This window comes from Lithobates pipiens, unplaced genomic scaffold (genome assembly GCF_037356315.1).
Source record: "Lithobates pipiens isolate NorthernLeopardFrog02 unplaced genomic scaffold, aLitPip1_a1.2 Scaffold_8, whole genome shotgun sequence".
NCBI classification, from domain to species: Eukaryota; Metazoa; Chordata; class Amphibia; order Anura; family Ranidae; genus Lithobates; species Lithobates pipiens.
The window spans coordinates 240,528,980-240,548,051 of NW_027507903.1; the positions used below are offsets into that span (position 1 = coordinate 240,528,980).

At 45.3% G+C, this 19,072-nt stretch overlaps 1 protein-coding gene across 1 annotated transcript in view; it reads right to left on the bottom strand.

Annotated features, from left to right (window-relative positions):
• The window catches only part of RAB21 (RAB21, member RAS oncogene family), a 35,223-nt gene that overhangs the window by 5,998 nt on the left and 10,153 nt on the right, over positions 1-19,072 (bottom strand). The window contains exon 2 of the mRNA XM_077468514.1: positions 4,985-5,044. Coding sequence (XP_077324640.1) covers positions 4,985-5,044 — 60 coding nt within the window. The remainder of the gene's footprint in view (positions 1-4,984; positions 5,045-19,072) is intronic.

Consider the following 19,072-nt stretch of genomic DNA (forward strand, 5'->3'; position numbering starts at 1 on the left):
AGTGTTTACCCTGCTTTTCCCAGGGCCTCTTCATTGCAGCGCAATGCAGGTGTAATAAAAAATAAATAAAATTATATGTTGCATGTTCCACCCCAAATATGAGTGGAACATTTAACATCTACCAAAAAGGTGAATTTGGCTTTTAACCACTTGCTTACTGGGCACTTAAACCCCCCTCCTGCACAGACCAATTTTCAGCGCTGATGCACTTTGAATGACAATTGCGCAGTCATACAATACTGTACCCAAATGAAAATTTTTTCCCACAAATAGAACTTTCTTTTGGTGGTATTTAATTACAGCTGGGAGTTTTATTTTTTTGCTAAACAAAAAAAAAGATGCAAAATAAAAAAAATCATATTTAATAGTTTGTTATAAAATTTTGCAAACAGGTAATTTTTCTCCTTCATTGAAATGCGCTGATGAGGCGGCACTGGTGGGCACCGATAGGCACAGTTAAGACGGCACTGGTAGATGACACGGATATGTGGCACTGGGGTGCAGCACTGTTGTTGAGGCAGATTGTGGGCACTGATGGGGGGCACTTTTTTATTATTTGGGTGGCACTGGCAGGGGGCAGGTCGGCACTGATAAGCTGGCCAGTGATCGGCACTGATGTCCCGATCACGGCTGCCGGTGATCGCCACTGATGTCCCGGCCGCCGGTGATTGGCTTTTTTTTTTTTCTCCTCGCGCTGACAGCACAAGGAGGAAAAATAGCCGATTACTGGCTCTGTTGTGTCGCATGATCAGCTGTCATCGGCTGACAGCTGATTACGTGGTAAGGGGTCGGGATCGACTCCTTGCTCCGATCCGTGATCAGGCGAGTCTGAGGGGGGCGCGCAGGCCGCTTGTGCACAGGACGACATCAATAGACGTCGTCCTGGCAAAGCAGGTCTGCGCTGTAGCCGTCATTCGGCTATAACGCGGATCTCAATCGGTTAAAGACCACAACTGGTTTCTCTTCAGTTTAGTCTCAAGAAATGTAGATGTTTATATACTGTGATACTATCTTATTCCAAAAACTGCATTGGGTTAAAGGGCAGAGATGTAGCCGTTTTGTAAAACTAGTTCTTTATTACAGTTAGGACCAAAAACAAAATTACAATAATTGTATTCAGATAAACATGAAAACCCCTTAGGCCCCTTTCACACTTCTGTGACTTGTCCTGCAACTTGGGACTGCAAGTCGTACCCCATGATTTCCAATGAGTACCGTTCATATCTGTGCGACTAATATAATATATATATATATATAAAAAATATCCCATAGTTTGTAGGCACTAACTTGTGCGCAAATCAATATACGCTTATTGGAATTTTAACCAAAAATATGTAGCCGAATACATATTGGCCTAAATTGATGAAATTTGATTTTCTTATTTGTTTTTATTATTGGGATATATTTTATATATATCTTTGGCAAACAGTTCGTAACACTTCGGGGTGAAGAGACCATTCTCCCCCGGGAACAACTGCTGAAAAGATCAGCTCCATAATGCTTTAGGTAGCTCGGCAAACTCCTGAGCTTGTTGTGCAGGGAGCTCTTTGAGGGCATCGGTGAAATGCGAAGGTGAAATGTGAAGGTGAAACTCCAAGTACCGTTTCCTCCGCAGAGGAATAACCGGTTTGTTTTTCTTCCCGATCATCTGTGGGTAAAACCTTGTCTTGTCCCCATAGTTCTTTAGGACCCTCCACTGACTGTAAAAGGTGCAGACCTGATGGGAGAGTGAAGCTAGCCGCTTCTCAGCCAAAAACAAACGCTCAACAGCAGGCTGGGATACCTACTAAAAATGTAAGTAAAGAAGCTGAAACACCTCAGAGGAGAGGGGAAAAGGGGGAGGAGAGGGGGGTTCTGTCAGCATGCTGCTAAACTCTGCAGAGCTTTCATTATTTGGGATAACTTCTCCCCTCAGCTGCTAAGCAGCTGATAACCATCCAGCCTGCTAAACCCCTTAGGAAAAGTAAGAACCCCAACCCCCTCCCCTGGACAACACATCTATTGAGACAGCGCTGTTCTATGGCATTTAGGCCTACAAGGTTCCCCCCCCCCCCCACCCCCTTTACTTTTTTCTTACCTTATCCTCGCTGCAGGATACTGCTGAAACAGCAGATCCAAACTTTACCCATCGCAGCGGGCTGCGTTAACACACACGCTCAAAGACTCAGGCCATTTTAATAGGGGTTCCGCTCTTTTGGGCCTTGTATAGCACCCCTCAGGACAGCTTTAGGAAATGTAGCAAGACCAAAAAGTGTCCTGGTTTCTAGGGTCCAGCTCTCAAAGAGAAGCGTTACAGGCAAAACCTCGTTCTTTTATCAAGGTCCAGGTACCATCACTGCAGCCCATTTGTGTTCCATCTGCCCTGTGGCCAGAGGGCCGTTGTGCGCCTGGTTAGCCGGGAGTTGCTATGCTCGCTGTGGGCCCTCCCCTTTGCCGCATCAATTAGATGTGGTGGGATTGGGCTGGCGCTTCCACCGAGCATCGGCGCCACGCCCCGGACGTCATCGAGGCGGTCGTTCGCGCACGTGCCTGTTTTATCAACTGGGCTGACTTGTGGGGAGTCACTCCGGCGTTTTGCCGGGATGTCTCTCCTTTTGGGCAGTCCCAGCGTGACGCTGGAGGGGAACCGCCTGGAATGCTGGGTCCTATTTCCATCCTCTCCATTGTTGAGCTAGTAGCATGTCCATACACCTGGATCCTCGTTTTTGCCATTTGGTTTTCCATTCCCTTTTAGATCTATGGCAGGTAAATCTACGATATTTATTTTACCACTAGGGCTATGAGCCTTTTGTTTGCTGTTATTTTTAGCCTTAGACTATTCCTTTGACCTATATTGTCATAGATACACATCTTCATTCTATATAGTTTAGAAGTCCCAGGCCTTCATGGGGGGTGGTGTTTGTGTCCCGGACCTCTGGCTGTTTCCCCTCCTCAGCTCCTGGTCCGGGCTCATTCGATCGACCCTTGGCATATGGTGATGTACGGTTCCATTTTGTGGCTACTTGAGTACAATTTTGGCATGTCCGTTCAATTTACATTCATGCTTCCTTTGTTTACCTCCATGGGCACAATAATTGCAATACATAGTTAGCCTCATAATTTTGTTACAGATAATGGATGCATTTGGCTCCTGAGGAGTGGACAGAAGTCCATGAAACGCGTCAGGCCTTTCTTCATGCATTCAACACACAGCAATCGATTTTAGATGGTTTTATCCATTTTTCTATTATGTAATGGTTTACTCGAGCACAGGGAGGACTAGGATGCACATTTCGTCTGTTTATGCCATGTTGTCATATATGCGGTCTACCATTATACTTCCATTTACCTATTTTAGAATTATGTATGTAAGGTTTTCTATGTCATGTCGATCATTGGTCTCAAACATACATATGTTTCAGACTTATGTGAATTTGATTGGTCCCACCTAGCACGCCTCATTCAAAGTCCCAATTTTCCCCCTTTTTAATCAGCTACCATCCTATGGCCACGGTGGAGAGGATGGATCTGGTTGTGGAGGTTCTTTAAATCCGTCATGAATCCCTCTAGGAGCTCCTCAGAGCACATCTTCACTCATGACCAACACCTTAGACACCAATCGAAAAAAACTGAGGTACTCCTGGAAGGAGGAGGGGTTATATAGGGGAGTCAACTTCCTGTATTGGTTATACCAGTGTCAACATCTGAAGGTAGGCCCATAACCCAACAAGTAATTACTCGAGACTGTGTCCTATGATATACAATAAAGAAAGGTTATATTTGTGGAAAAAGGAGGACATCAATTTTATTTGGGTACCGACCTGCACAATTGTTTAACTCCTTGACCACTGGGCACTTAAACCCCCTTCCTAACCAGACCAATTTCCAGCTTTCGGTGTTCTCGCACTTTGAATGAAAATTACTCAGTCATGCAACACTGTACCCATATGAAATGTTTGTCCTTGTTTTCTACAAAAATAGCTTTCTTTTGGTGATATTTAATCACCCCAGGGTTTTGTTTTTCACGCTATAAATCAATCAATCTTAAAAAAAAAAAAAAAAAAAAAAAAAAAAAAAAGACTGAAAATTTGGTAAAAAAAATAAAAAATAAAGTTGTTTTTAAAATTTATTGCAGAGTATGGGCAAGAGTATGGGCACCGAGCATCGCTGTGGGCTCTACAGATCCAGCCCACATTGCTGCTGCAAACAATCTCTCCCTGTCATGACGCCGGTCTGTTTACAAGTGTTTGCTCCGTCATTTGATGGAGCAATCACGTGGTAAACGACCGCTACCAGCGGCCATTTGCCGTGATCCTCCGGGTCTTCCAAACCCGGCAGTCACAGATTTTTGAACAGCATTTACATATATAGGTGGGACCAACGTGTGCGTTTGTTTCTGAGCGCGAGCTAACAGGGACAGGGGCATTTGAAAAAAAAAAATTTTTGATCACTTTTATTCCTATTACAAGGAATGTAAACATCCCTTGTAATAAGAATCATTCGTGACAGGTCCTCTTTATGGAGAGATGTGGGGTCAGTAAGACCCCACATCTCTCCTCCAGGCTGGAAAGCATGAGATCGTAAAAAAAAATAAAAAAATAAAAACACTTTCAATAATCCCAGCCGGGATCGTGGCTTTGTTTACTTTCGGGAACCTGCGACGGTCAGAGAGATGACTGGTGACCATATGGTCACCGGAAATCTCTATCGTCATCATCCAGCGCCAGACAATTCTTTCTCTTTCTCCGGGTCCCCGATGGTACACAGAATCGCCGGCTGAAAACAAGGATATCTGAATGATGCCTGTAGCTGCTGGCATCAGATATTCCCACTAAAAGTCCAGGACGTCATGGGCGGGAAGTGGTTAAGGAGGTAAAACCTGCCTGGCTGAAGTAGTTAATGCATTTCAACTCGTGATTTTTTTGAGTCTGAACTTCATATTTAGGAAACATTATCCAGTATCCATTATCCTAGCCTGTACAATAATGGCAAATTATTTTCATACCCAAATTGCAAGGTTCACCCGTTTTCCTCCAATGTTCAGCTTCTTTGTCAAGAAGGATGCCTGGAAAAAAAAAAAATATATTAAGCAAACGTAGTGAAATAACAGTGTAGATGAAAGAATTTCAACAAAATGGATTATGGTTTTAGGCCAGTTGTCCTGGCCGTACGCAGACCAAGATTTTAGCCAATATATTGGGAATAGAGCATCTAATGTATTGTGTGTTTGTATCCGGTCTGCTTTTCTGCTCTATACATTAGATCTCCTTCACACGGGAGCGGTGCAGGCATTAGCGATAAAGCGCCGCTAGTTTTAGCAGCGCTTTTCACCCCCGCTAGTTGCCGAGAAAAGGGTCAATAGCGCACCCATTTTGTGGTGCTTCCGCAGCGCTGCCCATTGATTTCAATGGGCAGGGGCAGTGGAGGAGCGGTGTATACACCACACCAAAGCTGCAACTTGTAGGACTTTTTTTCCTGTCCTGTAAGCCCACCACCTCAGTGTGAAAGCCAAAGTGCCCGAAAAGCGCCGTGTAAATGCACCTATGCAGTGAAACATAGCAGCTGGGTTGAAAGTTAACCAGTTCCCGACCAGCGCACGCCGATGTACGTCGGCAGAATGGTACGGGCAGGCATATTGGCGTACAGGTACATCCAATCTTTAATGCTTGCATGCCAGTCGGGACCCCGTGAGTCCGGTTGCGGTTCCCGCGGACTCGATCGCCGCGGGGATACTCGCGATAGTCTCACGGGGCAGCTGAAAGGAGAAATGCTGTTGTAAACAGCATTTCCCCATTCTGCCTAGCAACTAGTGACACTCTCTACTCCATGTGATTGGAGCAGAGATCAGTGTTAACTAAATGAAAGCCCAGCCCCCCACAGTTAGTAACACACCCCTAGGAACACTTAACCCCTACACTGCCACCCACTGGTTAACCCCTTCACTGCCAGTGTCATTTACACAGGAATCACTGCATTTATATAGCAGTGATTGCTGTATAAATGACAATGGTCCCAAAAATGTGTCAAAAATGTCAGATGTGTCCGCCACAATGTTTTTTTGGGAGCCACGTCGCATGACTGCGCAATTGTCAGTTAAAGCGACGCAGTGCCGAATCGCAAAAAGTGGTCTGGTCTTTGACCAGCAAAATGGTCCGGGGCTGAAGTGGTTAAAAAAGGTAAAGTTTGTGTTTTTTTGTTTTTAATAAATAGCTGAAGCTGCACTTTAAAGCCAAAAAAACAAAAGCAACTCAGATGCAGCAGAAAACATACTGTGTTTAACTTACACTTTGACGGCAGATGCTTGTTCACATAATCATTGAAACTTTTTAGTAGGGTAAGCAAGGGTTAGAACATTTTTTCAATATTACTACTGCTGTCAGGTCCTGCCTGTAGAGAGGACACTTGCAAACCATTCCACTCCCTTCTACACTTCTTGTGTCAGAGACAGAAAGGAAGGAAATTTCCCCCAATGGGGTCACAGACAGACGTTCTAATTCTTACCCTCGCTACCAAAAACGTAAAAAGGCTTTCAGGATAAAGAATCACGAGGGTACCTGTCATTTTTATTTAAAGCAGGAGTCCCGCAAATTATTATTTTTTAAAGTCAGCAGCTACAAATACTGCAGCTGCTGACTATTAAAATAAGGACACTTACCTGTCCCAGGGTCCAGCGATGTCGGCACCCTAGGCCAAACCATCCCACGGTCCTCGGATGCTGCCGACCACCATCTTCGGCAAGGGGGATGAGGAAATGAAGCCTGCAGCGCAATCCTAATGGTCCCTGGTGTCTCTAAATGAACATTTGTCCGTTTACACCTGCCTGCATCTGATCCGGGCTGCAAAAAACTGATGGTCCCCACCCATCTAGCAGATCGGATGACAGTTGGCTGGAGACGGACAGGTGGTCTGTTTCCAGCCAACCACCCCATAAAGAAGAGTGGACTGCGTCTGCCAGACAGAATCACCCGAGCAGTTGGATCTACTTGACTGAGTCAGTCCTGTTTGAAAGGGGCCTTAAACTGAAGTGTCACACAGAGTTTTCGCAACGGCCCCACATCTACCACCTTTTAAATGGCAAGAATATTTTATAGACAACCTACTGAAACAGTGGAAGAACATAGAAAATTCAAGCAGATAAGAATCCCTGATGGGAACTCAATCCAGGACCCCTTTACTGAAAAGCTGGAGTTGGTAAACACTGAATTACTGTACTGCATTTTCTTTATATTCCACAGTATCTTTGATCAGTCCAATGAAATTTTAATTTGTAAGGGCTCAACCAGAAAATAGTCATGTGAATGACCTTGCAAGAGCAGTAATATCCATGACGCTGAACACATACGTGTTTTATCTCTGAAAGTTAACACTGGAAAATATAACATCTTGTGAATGCCATATGACTGACGGTGCCGGCATCCTCCTGACTACTGAACAATGCCAAAACTTGAATACGTCTATTATAGGGCAGTGCTGTGACGATTAATACCAAAGATACCATGCCACAATGCTTGTTTGTAACAGAATTTACACAATAACATAGTTCACCTAAATGGCATTTAATATACCATATTTACTACCGATTGCGAGCCTCTGGGCGGCTTTCGGCCACTTTCTCGGCACCCGAAAGCCACCGAGATACACAGAACATCCGGCTCTGTATCTCGGCGGTGCCATTTTTAAAACGCCAAAGCCGAAAATGACAAGGCTGCAGATGGAGACTGACAAGGCTGCATTGATGGGCATTTAAATGTAATTTTTCTTTCCTTAAAACTCCCTCCTAAATTTGGGGTGTGTTATACGCCGATAAATACGGTAAATAACAAATCAGGCAAACTGCACAACGTCATTTATGCCAAATACTTTGGCGCCATGACCAAGAGCTGCATCTCATACACAGAAGCCCTACGGTCACTCATCTGCCATTCCTCGCTCTCCTTGTCCATTTATGGAATGCTTTATAGTCTTTGAACCAATCACAAAACGCAAAAGCTTCTGTGAAAGAAAGTTGACGGGTTCTAACCCTCACCTGAAATTTGTCTGTCTTACCTGTCTGGTTGAACTGATTTAACATTGAGAGGAGAGCGAAATAAATGAAAATCTCTAACTGAGCACCAAATAGTTTGACTTTGATCTACACAAAGAACCAGGTGTTCACGATGTCCCTTTAGCATTGCATTCTAAAGCAGAACTTTAAACAAACAAAAAAAAACAAACATTCAGGATCACTATCCATTCTTGGAAATCTACACTTTCATGCCGCCAGTTTGTATCGCTCACAATATACTTTCAGCCCATTGTGGCTCTCATATGCAGAAGCTGCAGTATTGGTTATTCAACCTCTCCCTGTCCCATTCACAAAACACCTTCTGGTTTGTGAATGGTTCCAAGAATACAAGGTGTTCATTAAATACGCAAGGGGAGAAGAGAAACAAATAAGACACAGCAGCTTCTGAAATGTCACTACATAGGAACCTGGAGAGCTCACAAAAAGCCAATTTTTGTTCACCCAATCACTACCGGCAACAATAGTTGCCAGCAGCGATAGATGAATTCTGCTGGTGGGTGGGGGAAGCTCCCTGCTGGCACTACAGGAGGGTTTTCCCTACCAACACTGACTAACTATATTGATGGGGGAAGCAAGCAATTTTCTTTCCTTCAAAACCGAAAATTGCATCATCTATGGCCTGCCTTGGGCTTTGTGCATTATGTACACTTGACCTTTGCACTCTTTGCCTTACATGCCTGTTCTTTGCAATTTGTAAATTGTGTATTCATCCCAAACAAACACTCTGTATATTAATTACTCCTGACCCATGTGCATTTTAAGCTATATTGTTCAGTATTTACTGCTCACCAAATTGTTCATGGTGCCAACAGCTGCTGCGTGCCAAGTAGTCCCAGCCTATTTTAATTAGGTGTCAATTAATGGGTTGGTTTAGCAAAAAAGTAATAGGTCCCCGTCTATATTATACTGTATTTGGAAAAAAGCATATGGAATGGAAGTTTGCATTTAAAAAATAATGTGCCGATATTTATGTGTGTCTGAAACTTTTGCTTGAGACACAGCAATTAAAGTATATTTTGTGGGTTCAAAAACTGTGGTGTGTGCGCTGTGTATACAGTGAATGGGCTCAGGTTTTATTTAACCATACCCCTTTAAGCCCCCCCTCGCCGTTAGTGCAATATTGTCACACCCACCACAGCAGCGTTTCACTCAGAAAACCCCAAGTTCAACAATGCAACTGAATGAAACCTTTCCAATTTCATCACATACCTTATTTTAGACCCAATAGTGTAAATATGGGGAATATGCGTTTCTCCATGTCAGTGATGGTGAACCTTGGCACCCCAGATGTTTTGGAACTACATTTCCCATGATGCTCCACTACACTGCAGAGTGCATGAGCATCATGGCAAATGTAGTTCCAAAACATCTGGGGTGCCAAGGTTCGCCATCACTGCTCTATGTAATGCAGGCAAATCATTGCTGGCTCCTCCCACCAGAGTGCTGTATATTGCTTCCTGAAAACATCACAGTACCCTCCCTCACTACTCCTCAAAACGCCCTTCGCCCTGATGCAAGCACTGCAGGAGTTATGTAAATATCAAAATGCCCTGATGGGCACATGTCAATCTGGAGGAGTGGGTGTTCCTCCTAGGGAGGCTGTACTTGTTTGCAGACCGCCTTAGGAAACACCCACATGTGATGCGGAGCCTCCATAAAATCAAAGGGACTAAAATCTAAATTGATTAAAGGGGCAGGCAAGAGACTTATGCCGCATACACGATCGGACTATCCGGCAGACTTAGCCCGGCGGACAATTCGATCGTGTGTGGGCTCCAATTGACTTTTTCTTCCCAAAAGTCTAGCAGACTTAGAAATAAAGACTTGCTTCAAAATTGTCCGCTGTTTTCCGTCTGTGTGCTAGTCCGGCGGACTTAACCCAACGCTAGGGCAGCTATTGGCTACTAATTATGAATTTCCTTATTCTACATTATGTTAGAATCCGCTAGACTTTTGGAGTGATTGTGTGTGGCCGTTCGCTTGAAAGTCCGGCAGACCTCAGCTGCAAAATCCGCCGGATAGTCCGATCACGTGTACACTGCAAATGGGTTCTTCTATGTTTCTGGTTATTGGCAATGCAGACACTTTAATAAAAGACGACTGTGTGAGATGAACAACATCTATGAAAATAAAACTATTAAAAATTCAACACAACCCACACCTCCACACTATTCTACAGTAAAAGCACTCTGGTGACATTAAATAGCTTTATAAACTGACAATAGGCATACATAAAAATGGATTATATGGCTGTGATCTGTGCTAGTCACGATCATGGAAAAAAATAAATAAAATATGCTTGCTAATACTCGTTAGTACTTTCACTAATCAAAGAGGGAGTCGTTTGAGACTGATGATACATAGGCTGATTCTTGCATCATAATAAAGATCTGAAAGGATTATTAGAACCTTCTATTTTCTGAAAGGAGAACAGCTGGTCCTCATTCACACAGACAAGCAGGCACTGACAGCAGCAAGAGACAGCATATAGCTGTGGCTGGGCTGACAGGTATGTGCCCACAACTGAGGCCACTCAGCCTGTACAATGACAGGCCGACGCCAACTGCAGCCACCTGCCAGTCTTCACATGTATCCACACATAGAGAGGTTATCTGTGTATGAGACAGAGGTCTCTCTCTGGATACATCGGTGTCCCTAATCACAGGTAACTGCTGGATGTGTAGATACAGCTGATCATTGCTTTGTATAGGCAGCGGGTATAGCTGTCAGCGGTGAGCCTTCCCCGCTGGCAGAACAGAATGATCACTGCTGACAACTATAACCACTGGCAGAGATTGCATACAAAAAAAAAATAAAAAAATCTGATAAGCTAGTTGTACTGAAGTTGGTCGACTGACTTCAGCACAACCAGCCTGTCCATACGATTGAATCTTGGTGGGTCCCTGCTAATCTGACCAAGATTCGCTCCATCTATGGTCTGCTTAAAGGAGGAAATACTGTAACTGCTGACTTTTAATATAAAGGAAACTTAGCTGGCCAGGGATCCAGTGATGTCCTCACCCGAGCCAATTCTTCAATCGGCTTTGGGTGCAGGCATCTCAAGTAAGGAGAAACGGGAAGTGAAACACTGCAGCTTCACAGCCAGGTTTCCTACTGCGCATGCCGCAGCTATGTGAGCTAGAAGTGGAAGCGAGTACCTGTCAAAATCACACCCTCCTCCAAAAAATGCCAAAATGTAGCAGGGGGATGAGGTGAAAACAAGTGGAACTTCCCCTGTTCATGTGGTGGGCCAAACTATTTTTGTGGACAGACCCAGCTCTGTGTGTAGCTAAACTACTCACTCATTGATCTCTACAACAAAAAGGCTTATTTTTTAGTTCAAAATAAGAACTAGGAGGGCTAAATAGACTGAGATAACGCAGGAAGAGTGCACAAGATGCAGGACATCTCAGAATTTCTAACAAGATTAACAGTTTTTACACTTAACATATAAAAACAAAATGTTTGCAATATTTATGAGACCAAACAGAAGCACACAAAAGTTAAAGAATGTTAACCATGTACTTTAACAAAAGTATCCAGTTTTCTCTGCATTTCTTCATGTGAAATACCTGGTGTTCCTACCATTCTCCCTGCTTTCCTGTTTCAAGCGGACCACGCTAGGCATGTCCACATTCATCTCAGTGTGGTCAGTTTTCTGGCTGTGCTGGGAGAACAGCCTGCCTGTCCTCCAATGATCTGTCTTGTGCCGACACGCCCCCCTGCATAGCCATTCACTAGGAAGGTTAGTGTATTGCTTCTCTCCACCCTCACCCCTCCAAGCTTTTTATGCAGCTGAAAACAGAGGACAAAGGATTTAGGGCTCATGTACACAGACTAGGTTAACTGCCAGCCACGGAAAACAAAAAAAACCACAGTAAAATTGCGTTTTGCAGCCAAAACGTTCCTATACCGAGCGCGATTCTTCGGCATTCAGGAAAGGGAGGTTGAGCCTCCCCTAACCACAGCAGCTTCTAAACTGTGGTAAAAGCCTATGTGTGCATGGACACATGATTTTAATGGAGTTGAGTTTAAGAGCTTTGGCCAAACAAAAAAAAAAAAAAAAAAACCCACACTAAAAACTGCTAAACTCAAGTAGAAGGGATATATAGATACAGACACACATATACAGTGCCCTGAAAAAAGTATTCATATCCCTTGAAAATTTCTACAATTTGTTATGCAATGCAACAACCAAAAACAAATGTATTTTATAGGAATTTTATGCGATAGACCAACACAAAGTGACATATAATTGTGAGGCGAAGATAAAATGGTTTTCACATTTTTTTTTTTTTTACAAATAAATGTGAAAAGTGTGGCGTGCATTTTGTATTCAACCCCAGGGTCAATACTTGTAGAACCGCCTTTCACTGCAATTACAGCTGCAAGTCTCAATTTTCAAGTCTTGGCACAGATTCTCAATTGTATTTAGGTCTGGACTTTGACTGGGTCAGTCTAACACATGAATATGCTTTGATCTAAACAATTCCATTGTAGCTCCGGCTATACGTTTAGGGGAGTTGTCCTGCTGGAAGGTGAACCTCCGCCCCAGTCTCAGTTTTTCTTCTAAGGTTGTCCTGCGTTTGGCTCCATCCATCTTTTCATCAACTCCGACCAGCTTCCCTGTCCCTGCTGAATAGCATCCCCCACAATAGGATGCTGCCACCATCATGTTTCACGGTGGGGATGGTGTGTTCAGGATGATGTGCAGTGTTAGTTTTCCACCATACATACCATTTTGCTTTTTAGGCCAAAAAAAATTACCTTCTTCCAGGACGGCACACCTGAGATGACGAGTCCCAACTGACAGGAAACACAACAACGTTCAAAAGGCCCCAGCCTTCCCTCTGTCCCTCAGTTAGGACAAAGTATAAGCCCACCCCGGTGCAAGAGGGTACATTCTGTGAGAATAATAACACACCAGCAACAATTAGGGGTAGGGAAGTAGACCTGCCGTCCTGGAAGATTTCCTAGAAAATCCGTTACCGGTAAGTGTAACTTAATTTTTCTCCAGTCATCTTTCAGGGCGGCACACCTGAGACGATAAACAAGATGTTCAGGCCTAGCTTAGGGTGGGACCACCGCCTGTAGGACCTTCCTGCCAAACACCAAGTCCTGAGAGGACAACAGCTCCACTCTAATGCCTCAGGAAGGTATTTTGGCTTGTCCAAGTTGCTGCCCTGCAGATCTGATCAACTGAAGCGCCTGCCCTCTCTGCCCAGGAGGTCACCAGAGATCTAGTTGAGTGAGCTTTTAAAAAAGGAGTTGGGATAGGTTTTCCGGAATGCTCATAGGCTACAGTGATAGTCTGCTTAATCCAACTGGCTATCATTGGCTTGGAGGCCTGAAGACCTTCCTTTTGGCCCGAAAAACTAATTAGTAAATGGTTTGATCACCTGAACTCTCTCACTCTTTCTAAATAGACCAGTAGACACCTTCTAATGTCTAGTAAATTAAACTTTTCCTCTTTTGGTGTTCTGACAAAATGAGGGAAGTTAATTTTCTGTGACCTGTGGAAATCTGAGGTCACTTTTGGCAAATATAAAGGATCCTGTCTGAGGATTACCCTATCCTCTAGGATCAATAAAAAGGGTTCTTTATTTGTCAGAGGCTATAGGTCGCCAACTCTTCTGGCTGTCGTAATCGCCAGAAGGAAGGCCATTTTAAGGAAAAGAAACTTAGCTGAAACGTGAGCTACTGGCTCCAAAGTCCCCTTAGTTAGGGCATCTAGTACTAGGGATAAGTCCCAAGGTGGAAACATGTTAGTTTTCACCGGGGTAACTTTCCCTAGCTGTCAAAAATCTTTTTATGAGGGGGTTCAGGACCAGCTTGCTATCCAGAAATACCAATAAGGCTGCATCCTGGACTCTAAGGGTATTGACTGCTAAGGGTATTGACTGGTCAACCCCCTCCTGGGGGGTCCTGGAAAATCCAGGACCGCTGGGATTGTTTAAAGAAATCCTTCTCTTGACTGATCCCAGCGAGAGAAGACTATCCAAACTTTTACGTAAATCTGCCCAGTGACTGGTTTCCTACTTAACAAAAGCGTATGATTCACTTTTTCAAAATAGCCCTTACGTCTGAGGATGAAACCCGGGATTGGGGTATAAAACTGGTCCCTGGTGGAGGAGAAGCAATAGAGGGGCCATAGACCAGCTCTTCAGGGTGGGGAATCATGCCCACCTTGGCCTCCAGGGCACAATTAGAATAAGGCACCTGTCTGGCAGATAGTTTCTGTAAAACCCGGGGATGAGCACCAGGGGAAGAAACGCATACAATAGGCCAAAATCCCAGCTCTGGGTTAGTGCATCCACTCACCGGGAGCCCTGCTCCCTGGCAAGACAGAAGAACTTGTGAACCTTTCCGTTCTTCTTGCAAGAAAACAAGTCTATCTCCGATTTTCTAAAGCGTTGGCACACCAGAGAAAACACCCTCGCTTTTCAGCTCCCACTCTCCCTGATAAATGGGTTGCCTGCTGATAAAATCTGTCTCCGCATTGAGGGACCTTCTTATGTGAGCGGCTGAGATTGAGAGAACCGTTTTCTCTGCTTCCCGCAGGATTTCCTGGGTGAGCTTCTTTAACTTGCTGGACCTTGCTCCTCCCTGGCGGTTCAGATATGACACAGGTACTACATTGTCCAAGAAGATCTGTACTTGGCCCTGAAAAAGCTCAATTCTTTTCTGACCGCTAGCAGGTCTTTGAAAATGGAGGAAGCCAAGCTCTGCTCCCAGTCCAGAGGGCCCTGGGCAAAGATCTCCTAGATGAGCTCCCCAGCCCCAGGCACTTGTGTCCCTGGTTACGTTTAGTGGGTCCCGAGAGGAATACCCTTATGTCCCAGGAGGAGAGAAGCAATCCCTGGACCCCCCCCCCCACCCCCCCGAGAGTGGAACTGGGGCCAGTGAACTGCAAGATGACAGCCTCAAAATACTCATAATGGTCCTCAGAGGCCTCCCCACTATTGTGAAGAGTGGACACAGCCCTCTGCACTTTTATCATTTTTTTCTATGGTATGGTAGAGCCTCTGGGTCAACAAGTATACCCAGTAACCCAGAGAGATCTTGGATTGTGCAGGATCCAGGGAGGACTTCTCCTGGCTGACCATCCAACCCAGAGATTTTAGAGTGGACAGCACCCTGTCTCGGTCTAACCGGAGCTGTTCTCGGGTTGGATGACATGCTAATTTATAGCCCAAGTGTGGGATCAAGGCTATCCCTTGAAGGTGTAGGAAAGGCACCACTTCTGCGAGGACCTTTGTAAAGATCCTTGGGCTGGCGGCTAGGCCAAAGGGGAGTGCCCTGAACTGCCAGTGTTGGATGGACATCCTGGTCTGTTTGAACCACGAAACGCAGGAATTTCTGGTGTTTTGGGGCAATGGGTACATGTAAATAAGCATCGTTTAAGTCTAATGTGATCATGAAGACACCTTCTTGGAGGAGTCTTCAGACTGTAAATGCTTTCCACCCGGAACTTTTTATACAGCAAGTACCGGTTTAGCTTCCTTAAATTTATAATCGGTCGAAACTTGTCCGAGGGCTTCGGCACCACAAATATGTGGGAATAAAACCTCTGGCCAGAGGGGGAGCTCTCCCTAGTGGAAGGGGCTTCTTGCTGCTTCTCAACAGTAGCTCTAAAGGATTGAAGGGTCGCCAGCACCCCAGCCGGTAGCGCCCAGCCTTCCTTCACAGCTTAAGCAGACTCCTTGCCAGCTAACCTATAAATGCATCTGAAGCAAAAGGGGTTTAGCATGGTCTGGCAGGAGTTTCTCATTACAGTTACCACAACGCTTAGATTTAGCTGTGGCTTTTGAGCTAGACCTACTGGCCATCCGCTCAGCAGGGCATTTAGTCTCTGAAAAGACAAATAAAAAAAATCAGGTATGACTGCCTTACAAACAGACTTCCCAGGGGAAAACCTCAGTCCCAAATCTTGGTCTAAAAGTAGAAAATAAACAAACAGTTTTGCTGCCATCCTGTAGGAAACATGATCAATAACTGAGGGAGAGAGGGAAGGGAGGGGCCTTTTAAACTTTGTTGTTGATCGAGTTTCCCATCAGGTGGGACTTGTCATCTCAGGTGTGCCGTCCTGGAAGACGACTGGAGAAATTTAAATTTGTCTCAAAAATGACCAGAGCACCTTCTGCCACTTGTTTGCCGTGTTCCCCGCTTGGCTTCTCACAAACTGCAAATGGGACTTCTCTTGGGTTTTACAAAAGCTTTCTTCTTGTCGCTCTTCCATAAAGGCCAGATTTGTGGAGAGCACGACTAATAGTTGTCCTGTAAACAGATTCTCCCAGCTGAGCTGTGGATCTCTGCAGCTCCTCCAGAGTTACCATGGACCTCTTGGCTGCTTCTCCAATTAATGCTCTCGTTGCCTGGCCTGTCAGTTTAGGTGGATGGCCATGTCTTAGTAGTTTGCAGTTGTGCCATATTCTAATTATCAGATGATGGATTGAACAGTGCTCCGTGAGATGTTCAAAAGCTTGGGATATTTTAATGTTTATTTTTTTTAATTTATTTTTAAAAGCCAACCCTGCTTTAAACCTTGCTACAACATTATCACTGACCTGTCTGGTGTATTCCTTGGCCTTCATGATGCTGTTTGTTCCCCAAGGTTCTCTAACAAAGCTCTGAGGGCTTCACTGAACAGTTATTTCTACTGAGATTAAATTACGTTATTAACTAGCCGACGTCTAAAGGCAATTGGTTCCACTAGATTATAGTTGTCCAGTGAATGAAGGCTGAATACTAATGCACGCCACACTTTTCACATATTTGTAAAAAAATAAAATAAAGGAAAACCATTTATCATCATTTTCATTCCACTTCACAATTATATGCCACTTTGTGTTGGTCTATCACATAAATAAAATTTACGTTTTTGGCTGTAACATGACAAAATTTCAAAGGGCATGAATACTTTTTGAGGCACTGTATACACACACACACACACACACACACACACACACACACACTTTGTCTTTCATTTACATTTTAAAGTGAATGGGTTGTTTTACAAGGTGAGGGGTCACATATACTTTGTTAGCGTTACCAAAAATAAAAGTTGTATTGCTAGTTTGAGTAAAAAGTATAATAATAAAAAAAAAAAAAAAAAAAAAATGAGGATTTCCTCTCCCCCTCCTGCCAGGATACTGTATACTGACAGCGGGACACTCCACTGTCAGAGCACTCTGATCAGCAGCTGCTGGTTGACAAAAATTCTATGATCGGCTTCTGTCAGATGGAAAAAGCTGATCAACATTAACCACTTGCCGACCGCCTCACGCCGATGTACGTCGGCAGAATGGCACGGGCAGGCATAAGCACGTACATGTACGTGCTTTGCCTCCCGCGGGTCGGGGGCCCGATCGGGCCCCCGCCCGGTGCCTGCGGCGGTCGGTTTTCGTTCGGGAGCGATCCCGGACGAGGGGACGGCCATTCATTCATGGCCACCCCCTCGCGATCGCTCCCGACGAATGGAAATCCCCGGTGACATCACTTCCTCTCCTGTAATGTAAACACAGGAGAGGAAGTGATGTATTCTCTCCTCCGTGTCGGTATTTTTCGTTCCGACACGGAGGAGAGCGGATCAGTGAGTTGCACCAACACATCCCACACACAGTAGAACATGCCAGGCACACTCACACCCCCCCTTTACCCCCCGATCACCCCCCCAATTACCCCTGCCCCCCAGTCACAGTGACACCAATGTCATTTTTTTTTTTTTTTTTTTTTTTTTTGCATTGGTGTCATTTGTGACTGTAATAACTGTTAGGGCAGTTAGGGTTAGCCCCCTTTAGTTCTAATGTACCCCCCTAACCCCCCCAATAAAGGTTTAACCCCGTGATCACCCCCCGTCGCCAGTGTCACTAAGGCTGGGTTCACATTGCAGCGGTTTATGAGAACGAATGTGATTCGCACCGCACTGCAGTGCAAATCACATCCGATCTCTGTGCGATTCGAGTTCAGCCATTCGCCGCACCCGCCACACCCGCCGCACCCGCCGCAAATTCGCACGGGACCCTTTTTTTGGCCCGCAGCAGAATCGGATCGCATGGGTGTTCACACCATGCGATCCGAGTTTGCAGATCGCACTGCGATATGCGAACTGATCTGGGGGTGTCAGTAACATTTCACTGACACTCCCAGCAGTTCGCATAGGGCAGTGTGAACTGCCGCCGGGAGGCATGCGATGCGGGAACCCGCCGCGGATTCGCGGCGTTTCCGCATCGCTCCAGTGTGAACCCAGCCTAATAAGCGATCATTTTTCTGATCGCCGTATTAGTGTCACAGGTGACGCTAGTTAGGCAGGTAGGTATTTAGGTTCGCCGCAGCTTTTTATAGCGCTAGGGACCCCCATATACTACCGCATAAAGCCCCCTGATTGCCCCCTAGTTAACCCTTTCACCAGTGATCACCATATAACTGTTACAGGTGACGCTGGTTGGTTAGTTATTTTTTTATAGTTTCAGGGCACCCGCCATTTATTACCTAATAAAGGTTTAACCCCCTGATCACCCGGCAGGTGTCATTTGTGACTAATAACTGTTAGGGCAGTTAGGGTTAGCCCCCTTTAGTTCTAAGGTACCCCCCTAACCCCCCCAATAAAGGTTTAACCCCGTGATCACCCCCCGTCGCCAGTGTCACTAAGGCTGGGTTCACATTGCAGCGGTTTATGAGAACGGATGTGATTCGCACCGCACTGCAGTGCAAATCACATCCGATCTCTGTGCGATTCGAGTTCAGCTATACAGATAGTATGGCTGAATTCGTGTCGCACCCGCCGCACCCGCCGCAAACTCGCACGGGACCCTTTTTTTGGTCCGCAGCAGAATCGGATCGCATGGGTGTTCACACCATGCGATCCAAGTTTGCAGATCGCACTGCGATATGCGAACTGATCTGGGGGTGTCATTAACATTTCACTGACACTCCCAGCAGTTCGCATAGGGCAGTGTGAACTGCCGCCGGGAGGCATGCGATGCGGGAACCCGCCGCGCATTCGTGGCGTTCCCGCATCGCTCCAGT